The sequence below is a fragment of the Crotalus tigris genome, unplaced genomic scaffold (assembly GCF_016545835.1).
Source record: "Crotalus tigris isolate CLP2741 ecotype Arizona unplaced genomic scaffold, ASM1654583v1 scf7180000019364.2947544272:3078424, whole genome shotgun sequence".
In the NCBI taxonomy this organism is placed as follows: domain Eukaryota; kingdom Metazoa; phylum Chordata; class Lepidosauria; order Squamata; family Viperidae; genus Crotalus; species Crotalus tigris.
The window spans coordinates 1,224,115-1,233,483 of NW_024097500.1; the positions used below are offsets into that span (position 1 = coordinate 1,224,115).

The 9,369-nt window shown below is 58.7% G+C and overlaps 2 protein-coding genes and 1 long non-coding RNA gene across 3 annotated transcripts; 1 reads left to right on the top strand and 2 right to left on the bottom strand.

The window, feature by feature from the left end:
- Positions 1-1,673: 1,673 nt before the first annotated feature.
- LOC120316459 lies at positions 1,674-3,144 on the top strand. The gene is made up of 2 exons (XR_005558966.1): positions 1,674-1,830; positions 2,359-3,144. It is a non-coding gene; the product is annotated as an uncharacterized LOC120316459 (long non-coding RNA).
- A 1,215-nt stretch (positions 3,145-4,359) lies between these two features.
- On the bottom strand, positions 4,360-6,820 carry LOC120316501 (gonadotropin-releasing hormone II receptor-like). Its single transcript, XM_039362191.1, has 3 exons — positions 5,724-6,820; positions 4,793-5,268; positions 4,360-4,425 (listed from the first exon to the last, which is right to left on the bottom strand). Exons 1-3 carry the CDS (start codon positions 6,520-6,522, stop codon positions 4,360-4,362), a joined length of 1,341 nt encoding a protein of 446 aa, XP_039218125.1. The 5' UTR covers positions 6,523-6,820.
- A 1,293-nt stretch (positions 6,821-8,113) lies between these two features.
- On the bottom strand, positions 8,114-8,832 carry LOC120316502 (mesoderm posterior protein 1-like). Its single transcript, XM_039362192.1, has 2 exons — positions 8,290-8,832; positions 8,114-8,182 (listed from the first exon to the last, which is right to left on the bottom strand). Exons 1-2 carry the CDS (start codon positions 8,830-8,832, stop codon positions 8,114-8,116), a joined length of 612 nt encoding a protein of 203 aa, XP_039218126.1.
- Positions 8,833-9,369: the final 537 nt, after the last annotated feature.

Here is a 9,369-nt window from a genome sequence, read left to right on the forward strand (position 1 = left end):
CTCCTACGCTACTCTGAAGTGTTATATACCTGCAAGCTCCCCGAGTTTCACACCCAAGTGCGTGTGCGCAGGGAACTCCTGTTCAAGGAGTGGCTGGAGAGAGGAAATATGCCGAAGAGCAGGAAGTTGAACATTTCTTCAAGGATTGGTGTGACATGTGCAGACCCACAACATGCAGTTAGTTTTAGCCCCAGGTGGGTTAATTGGGTAATCGAGTTAATAAAATCAGGCTTACTTGGCTCTTTATTTCAATACTTACATGCTGGCTTTTGACTGAAAAAGTATTCAGGACAAACGTGGCTAGAAAAAATTGTGCCGGTTAGTATTTGATCAAGATGGAAAGAGTTTGTGACAGACTGGTGAACATCAGGATTGAACAAATAAATATTCCCCAAATATTCACTTTCTGTCCAACAGGAAAATAGTAGAAAGGACATAGAAGATGGAAGGAGCAGTGTGCTGTGTGTGTGTGACAAAAATGTATAAGTAAATTGAAAGTGGTGCTTCAAGTCACAAAACATTCTCAGCACAAAATCGGGATTGGTCAATAACAAAGTTCCTGTCGTTCTGAGGCTGTCCCATCAGACCTCTTCTGTGTAGGATTCCAAATGAAAGCATCTCTTCTGTGAAGGCACCCTGGATGCTCTTGCTTGCTCTTAGGGACCTCAACATTCAGCTGCCTGGACATAACCCCTCATTCCTCCACCTTGAGAGGCCAGGGAAGGGGCTGGTTCCTGCTGGTCATCCCCGATTGCACACAGGCCCTCTCTGCATCTGTTCCAACTTCTCCGAATCCTTTGTAAAGTTTATCTGGAGGGTAGGAAATGAGCACTGGGAAAAGCAGCCACCTTATAAAGGAGACTTTACCTTTGAAGACCACTGCACTCAAGCAGGGCCAAGCGGAGTCTCCTGAGACTCACATCTTCCTTTTACATTCATCCCACCACCTGCAGAGGCAGGTAAAGAGCTTCTCAAGTCAAGTTTATTCCTGGCGGTCATTTCACAGCTGCAAATGTCTGCACAACTCTCTTTACAACAGTATGGAGGCCATTGCCTTCTTGCAGGATAATTCTTCACCTTTCCCCTCTAGTCCCTTTGCAACATTGGCCCAGGTTAGCCTAGGATACCGGTGGAGCTGGGGAGTAGTTGATACACTGCCTCCTAAAACCTTCACTCGAATTCTTCCTTTCTTATGCGCGCCCGGTGCAAAAGGCAGCAGGGAAAGGAAGGCTGGGTCAGGCACTCGGGTCAGCCTGGTCCTTCGGCACTTCCTGGCCAGACCTCTTGGGCCCAGAGCAGCTTTGCCAACTTTACCCCGCCGCTTCTCCTCTCCGGCGCGGAAGGCCTCGCCGGGCCTCCGGGCGAGCGGGCCTGACCGGAGCCGACCTTGGCCAAAGGGAGGGCCGGCAGCGGCCCTCGGGCAGCCGGGAAGCTCTCCGGCGAGGGCGCGGAGGAGAAGATGGAGGGGCGAGCCGGGAAGGGGGCCCTCCCCTCCCCTGCCCCGCGTCCCTCCGCCCGGCGCCGGCCTCTGCGTGCCGAGCGCTCCGTGCCCCGCGGCTGTTTTCTCAGCCTGCGAGGGCGGCTCAGTTCAAGCCGGAAAAGCGCTGAGTCGGCGAGGCGGCGGAGCCCCCAACCGCCCCCCCCCGCCCTCTCCCGCGCTGGGGAATAACGGCCCAGGCATCTCCCTCCCCCGCAGGAGCCGAGCTCCTTCGGGGGGGGGCGGAGACCAGGCGGCTGACCCCTTCCCGGCCCCGCTGCCCTGCCGGGGGAGGCGCTCCGAAGTGGGCGTGAGGGGGACCCGCCGCCGCCCCCGCTCCGGTGGGAGACGCGGTGAGTCCTCGGAGGGCAAAGGCCGGGGAGGAGTTGGCGGACGGCGCGGGTGGGGGGAAGGCCCTTGCCCAGAATCTTCGGGTCGGTGGGAAAGGGGCAGCGCCCGGCCAGGCCGCTTTCCCCTTGGAGGGAGAAGGGAGCCGGGACTCATCCAGAAAATGGGCTGAAACTATTGGGGCCCCGGGAGAGACGCTCCAAAAGCACCTCAGTTAGAAGCAGACAAGCCTTTGTGTCCTCCTGCCGTCCTCCTGCGTTGCTGCCTCTGAGGAGGCAGGGAGGGCGGAGGGGGCTCCTCCGGCTGCCTGAAATGAGAAGCAGCTCCCCCTGCTAGAAGGATGGAAAGTCTTCTCTGTGGACTGATGGCAGCACTGACAGGTTACTTTTATGTCAAATATTATAGTTATCATTTTTTGGCTATGTTAGCATATTTTATAATGTTGCTTTAATTGTGCACCACTGAGTTATTCAGTGATATGTAAATCTTAATCCTAAATAGATAAACCAATAAAGCTGATTTCCTCGGTGTAGGTCTGCTGGGCCTGGGCCTAAGGAGCGGGTTGACACTTTCTGGAATGGGAGACTGAGAACCGGAAGCAGCTGCAGAAGAGCTTTCAACTGCCCACTTGCTGGCAGACACAAGACTTTGAGTAGCTGGCCACATCTTGCTTCTATCTGTGGCACATGTTCTTATAGACACCACAGAAGGGCATTGTTTTCCACTGCCACTGAAAGTTGTGCACCACGACACCCTTGCCCCAGCTGAAGACATGCTTCGGTTGTTATACGTGGCTTCATCAGCCACCTCACATTCTCCAAATCGGGCAGGATCTGCCCTCCAAATGTGGATTGTGAGTTGCCAGGCACAAATACCTCAGCATCCGTGGCTTGGCATGAGGACAAATGTCAGAAGACAAAGCTTTTGCTACAACTGACTTCCACGGTAGCGAATCTGCCAAGATTATCCTCCATGCCCTGAAGGAGAACCAAGTAAGAACATCTTCTTTTTATTGGCCAGCCTTGCTGGCCAGGTGGGGCACAGATTGCTCTCGGACAACATCTACGATCCCAGCAGTGTGCAAAGCCCAGGACACCAAAGTTGTCTATGAAAAGAAGAAGGCCGTCTGCACAAGATCAGCTGCAGTAGCACATTCCGCTGTGCGTGTGAAAACCTTTTCATAAAGCGCATAGGAATACTTAGAATCTGCCCGGAGAAACGGATTCTCTGCCAACTCGCTTTCCAGAGCCTCTTTTATTTCCATCTTGCAATTAATATTCAGGGATCGCTTTACATTCATATGCTTTCCCCACTGTATTCCACAATGTGACATACGGAAGGGGTGTCAGCACATCTGATGCATATAAAAAAAACAGGTGGAGCTTCCATAATGCCATCTTGACTTTTTTTAACCCTATCTTGTGGCTCCCTCTCCCAGGGAGCTTGTTCTCAGACTGCATCAATAGCCTTCGGGAGAAACTCAGGTGATCTTGAGGGGGGGAGCAGGCTGGCATCGCGGCTGGCATAAATGCACATAAGAACAGAATTTGCCCCAATGCAGACACCTTGGCAGGGGAGGGAAGCTGTGTTGCCTCCCCCTCCCCCGTTCTGCTGCCTGGCTCCATTTCCACTAACTGGCATCTTTCCAGATGGAATTGATGGTGCAGAGCTACTGAGAACCCAAAGGAAGTGTTGGGAGTTTTGCCTTCCTTGAGGACCAGAAATGCAGTGTTTGTGTTTTGAAAGCAGCATATTTTAGAAAGCAAGAGAAAGCCACACTGTGTACCCTAAAAGCAGAAGTAGGCACCCCCAAATCCACCTCCTTTGCTTGGAGTCTTCCAGGAGAAGCCAGAAGTCTGCAAAATGCGGCTGACTTGCTGGAAAAACCTGTGCAGGATATTGCTGCTGGTTGGGGAATGTTTTCTCTTGCTGCTGTGCTGCTCCTCGCTCAGGACAGAAGACACCCCAGTTTTCTCCTCCTCAGAGGTTTGACTCTGTCCTAATACCCCAGCAACCCTTTGGGGCATGGCCCAGTTCCAGATGGGCCAGGAGTTGCTTCTTGTTCATGCTGCAACATTTGGCTGCAGCAGAAAGATAGAAAGTGCCGAAAGCTGCCCCTCCAGGAGACCCTGGCTGGGTGGGTTGAACCGCCAGGCTGCCCTCGTTCCCTCTCCTGCACTGCCCTCTGCTGCACAAGATGCTCTCAAGTTTCCTGGATCTACTCCCCCCCCCCCGCTTTAAAAAAAAAAAAGATTGAAACCACGTGGGCTCTTTTCCACTCCTCTGGCAGTTTCCAGGATCTTTGAAAGAATTGGTTCAATAGTTCCAAGAGCGTGTCTGGCAGCTCCTTCATGACCCTGGGATGGAACCTTTCCGATATGAGTCATTCTCCAATGGTTGAGCTTTGCCACGATGCCACCAGATATGGAAGAATAATCTAACCTGATTTCCAGTAATTGTTAAAAAATGAACTGGCAATTTTAATATTCAAGCCTGGGGTTTACACACCAAAGATAAAATATTTCATATAAGTATTATCCAAGTGTAATGGTCAGTATAAGTTTAATATGCCTTCGATTTAAATTCTCATTGTTGTATACCTGTGCAAGTATGCCTTTGAATGTTGACGTCTGGCAACTGCCTGGACCAGCCCCACAGTTTTCTTGGCAAAGTTTGTCAGAAGTGACTTGACTGAGAGTGACTGGCCCAGCGTCACCCAGCTGGCTCGCACTTGTGTTGGGATTAGAACTCAGGATTGCTTAAGCAATAGGTGGGAACGGCTGGATGCATTTTTTATGGAAGCCCCCCTCCCAGCTAGTTCAGAGGGAGCCTAACTCGGGGCCTTCCAGGCTCCTTCTCTCGTAAGGGGCCTCTGTGTGTGTGGGGGGTCCCTGCCAGAGCCCCTTCCTCCTCTGGCCCAGGAGAGAGAGCCGGAAGCTCCACGGCCGGAAGGAGACTCGGCCTTGCAGCCTTCCCACTGAACTGGCTGGAAGGGCTGTCAGTGGGGCACGGAGCTGCCCTCAGGGGAGGCCTTGAGCCCAGGGCCACCTCGGCCGTGTCAGAGAGGAGCGGCCGGCCCCCTCTTGTGGGGCGGACAGAGGACACTGAGCCCTGGAAGGAGCCGGTGACGGGGGAGGGCAGCTGCTTCCCTTGCCCGGCTGCCCGGCGGCACCCACCCTGCCAGCGCCCAGCAAAGAGGCTGTAGGTGATGGGGTCCAGGCAGCCGTTGAGCAAGCCAAAGAGGAAGAGGATGTGTGCCAGCGAGGGGCTCACTGTCCCCTCCATGCCTGCTGGCCAGAACCAGTACCACAGGCCCAGCAAGTAGTAAGGGGTCCAGCAGAGCACGAAGGAGCCGACGATGGCCAGGCTGAGATGCAGCAGGCGAAGACGCGCCCTCGGGATGGGGTTGCGCGAGCGGCGCAAGGGCATCTCTTGGGCAGACCCTGAAACAAAGAGGGCAACCTGGTCAGCCTGGGGGGCTCGGAGGCCCAAGGGCCAGCTTGTGCCAGTCCAGCTTCTCCTTTCGCCCACAGCTCACAGATCTTGTACTTTCGTTGCTTAATGCAGATTTTTGTGCAGTTTTTCCTAAAATGTTTCTCTTAGGTGTTTGTCCATAATGAACATATTGGGTAGACCTTTTTTTTTTTTTTTTTTGCAATTGATGCCTTTTCTGTTAATTTGTTTTGTTAAGAAAAAAAATCCAAAAGCATGAAGCTCCTTCGGGAAAGTTATGAAACTAGTTTGACACCGCTGGGGAATTCTTTCCTCTCCCTACTTGGCCTGTGGGTTCCCGTTCAGATTTAGGCTTTTCCAGACCCTCCCACAAAACTGTGGCTCAATGTAGAACAACTTACAGCCATCCCTCTTCCTCCCCCCCCCCCCAGCCAGCCACACTCACAGCTGTTGCAGGAGCTGACGTGTCTCGAAATCTCCAGCAGGACCCGGGTGTAGCAAGCGCTCATGACCAGCAGTGGGAGCAGAAAAAGGCCCAGGAAGCCAAACATGTTGTAAGCCACCTCATGCCAGTGCTGGGCAAAGGAGCCGTGGGTCGTGCACTGGGTGAAGTTCTGTGGGGAGCTGATGGTGACCGTGTGGAACAGGAACAGCTGCAGGGGCAATGGCAGGAACTGGGAGATTTTGGAGCAAGGGTCCACCCCCTCCCCCCAAGGCCACGGATCCCTAGCCTTGCCCCTGGGAGGTACCTGAGGAGCAGAGAGGCTGGCACTCATCAGCCAGGCCGCGTAGAGCAAGATCTGGTTCTTGCGCCAAGCTCGGGCAGTGGCCAGGGGCTGTAAGATGGCCGCTTGGCAGTCCAGGCTGATCAGAGTGGTGACGAAGGCCGAGGCATACATGGCCAGCAGCTTGAGGAACATGAGAAGCCGGCAGGCCACGTCTCCAGCCTGCCACTGCAGCGTGATGTTCCAGGCGGCGTCTATTGGCATCACCACCAGGGCCACCAGCAGATCTGCCACCGCCAGGTGCAGGAGCAGCAGGCGTGCGTGGGAGCCCTTGGCCGCAGGCCTGGTCCAGCCGCTCCACAGCACGGCCAGGTTGCAGGTGGCCGAGATCACACACAGTAGCAGGGTGAGTCCCACTCGGACCTGAGCAGCAGCTGAGAAGATGGGCAGCACCACAGACTCCTCCAGGCCTTTGAAAGAGGAGCCCCTTCCCCACAGCCCGCTCCCGTTGTGCTCCATGGGGCAGGGGAATGAATCACAGCCTGATCTGCCCACCGGGCCCCTAGGAGGGAGAAAAGGAAGGCGAGGCGGGCCATCAGAGCCAGTGCTCTCCCCAGCAGCCCCCTCCCCTCCCGCTGCTGTCCTCTGTAGGGTCTCAGCAACCTACCTCCAACGGCTGCCCGGGACCCGGAGCCTGGCTTGCTCTCTGCCTCGCCAGCCCTGGAAAGCAGGCGGAGGGGGCCTGCAGCAGTCAGGGCTGCTCACTGAGAGACGCCCCTGGACAGATGTCCCTCTAATTCTGCCCAGGGTCACATCTGCTCGGCCCCACCCCGGAATGCAGCCAGGTGGCTCTTGCGCAGCTGGGGGGGGGAGCTGGGGGGCGGGAGAAGGAGGTGATTCCGAATCTGGACTTTTACACATTGCCCCAAGCCACGTTAGCAGCATGTTGTGCAAGTAACGGCTTCTGTATGAAACAGGGCCGAATGGCTTGTCCTACGAGACAGAGTTAAAACAGAGGCAAATGTTTCTGAACCCAGCAGAGTCAGAATCCAAGTCATTTAAATAAACGAGCTATTCCTCCGTCTGCCCCAGAGAATGGCCGTGGGGCAGCGGGTTGGATGGCCAGGCAACAGCCTCTTCCTGGAGGGGCCTGAGGAAAGCGGCAGAGCCCCCACTCGGTTTGGGGTCCTCTCCTCCCTGGCCGGTTCCCCAGACCAAGCTGGGTCAGTTTATTGCCCTCCTTGGGAGCAGCTGCTGCTATGGGGAAGGTGCTCACAGCCCACCAGGGACCTCGACAGCCGCCGTTACCGGTCAGGAGGCCCAGCAACACCTAATCCGGCCTTTGCGTGGCTCTTTGTGGCAAAAGGCGGAGGACGGACTCTCTCCCCTCCTCAACACCCTTTATCTTTTCCCTGCGTTTGGGCTTTGCTTTCCAGGGTCCAAAGTTTTCTTTAAAAACATCATTATATTCAGCTCCAAATTTTTAAAAAACATTTATTTTACCTAATCGTTTCTACCCCAGTTTTCTTGAACAACCATAACAATAAATACCATCAGAATTGTCAAAACAATGTAAACGTTACAAAGAGTCCGGCAGTTTCAGGGAAAACAAATATCCTCGGAAAGTAACGCAAGGGGCCAAGCGGAGAAATCAGGGCAGACTCCGCCACCAGGGGGCGCCTGCTCCTCACAGCCCCCCGGAGCTCCGAAAAGTCCGAATCCGGCGCGCCGGCTGGGCGAGGAGCGCGGCTGCCCAGCGCCGGAGAGGCGTCCAGCGGCCCGGCCAGTCCAGGGGCCGTCCTCCGTCCTCCGTCCTCGCCCAGACGGGCCGGTCAGCGAAGCCGATGGGCCCGGAGGAGACGCTGCCTCCGAAGCCCGAGCGGGTCTCGAGCGCTCGCAGCCAGAGCGCCGCCGCTCCCCGTGATCCGCTCGGCGTCTGCTCGGAGGCCCCTTCGGGCGGGGTCCCTCGGCGCCGCTGCCAGGTCTGCCCGGAGAGCGCGGCGCTCCGTCCGGCGGGCGGGGGGCGCCCCTTCTGCTGGCGGTCGGGCCGGCCGGCCGGCTGCGCCGCTTGGTCCCCGAGGCGCGGCGGCGGCGGCGGCGGCGGGCGAGGTCAGTCCCTGCCGGGAGCCGCCAGCGGGAAGAAGTCCTCCAGGAAGGAGAGCAGCTCGTCGGGGAGGCTCTGCAGGGAGAGACGGGAGCGGTGAGGTTCCCGCCGCGCCACCAGCCCCTCTCCCGCAGGAGGGCGGGAGGCGGCGGCAGAAGCGGGCCGGGCGGCCAGAGACCTACCTGGCAGGCGGGCGACGGGGGCGCGGCCGGGAGCTCCGCCGGGAGCAGCGCGGCGCCGGCTCGGCCGCCGGGTCCGCAGCCCGGGGCGGGGGCGGCGCGCCACGGCTCCCTTTCCAGCCGGGCGGGGGCGGCGGGCGCGAGGCGCGGCTCGGGCAGGTGGGGCGGCGGGCGCGGCTCCGGGCCGAGGCCGAGCAGCGCGGAGAGGTGGCCGATGTAGCGGATGGCGAGGCGCAGCGTCTCGATCTTGGTCAGGCTCTGCCCGGCGGGCGCCACCGAGGCCGGCAGGTAGCGGCGCAGCGCGTGCAGGGCCTGGGCCAGGCGCCGCATGCGGAGCTTCTCGCGCTGGCTGGCGCTCTGCCGCTGACCACCGCCCAGCCGCGCCCGCCCGCCCGCCGCCCGCCAGCCCCGGTAGGCCGGCGAAGAGCCGCCGGAGTCCGGGGAGGAGGCCGGCGAGGCGCTGCTGGAGCCCGGGCACGGGCAGCAGGAGGGCCGCGGGAAAGCCGGCTCCGGAGAGGGGCAGCCGTCGCGGGTGCTGCGGGCCATGGTGGGCGCTTGTGTGGGACGGGCCGCGCGCGGAGCGCTTTATGCCGGCCGGGTGTGAAGTTGGCACCTCGGCCGGGCCTTCGCACTTCACGGCGGGGAGGGGGCGGCCGGGCGCTTCCAGCCGGCGATGGGAAGGCGCGGCCAGGCGGAGGGTCCTGCGGGGGGGCTTCGGCTTTGGGGGGCGGCGTAGGCAGCTGCCCCCGCTCGGCCTGGCCGGGGCACCCGAGGTTGGTCGCCCTGGGCAGCTCTGCGGGGGGCTTTGCCAGGCCGGGGCGCGTTGCCTGCAGGGCCCTGGCAGCCCCCTTGCTCTCCCGACCCCAACGGAGGGTCCGGCCTGGAATTCCCAGCACACCCGGAGCCTCTCCTGCCTTTGGCTCACCCCCACACACACGCGCGCACTTCGGGGACCGTCTGGAAAGGGTGTGGATAAAAACTGGATCGGGCTACGGAGGAATGCCTGGGATTGCGGGGAGTTCGGCCAGGGTCAGCCTGTCCCCCTCTGCCCGTGGCAGGCAGTGATTGTCCTGGGGGATCAGA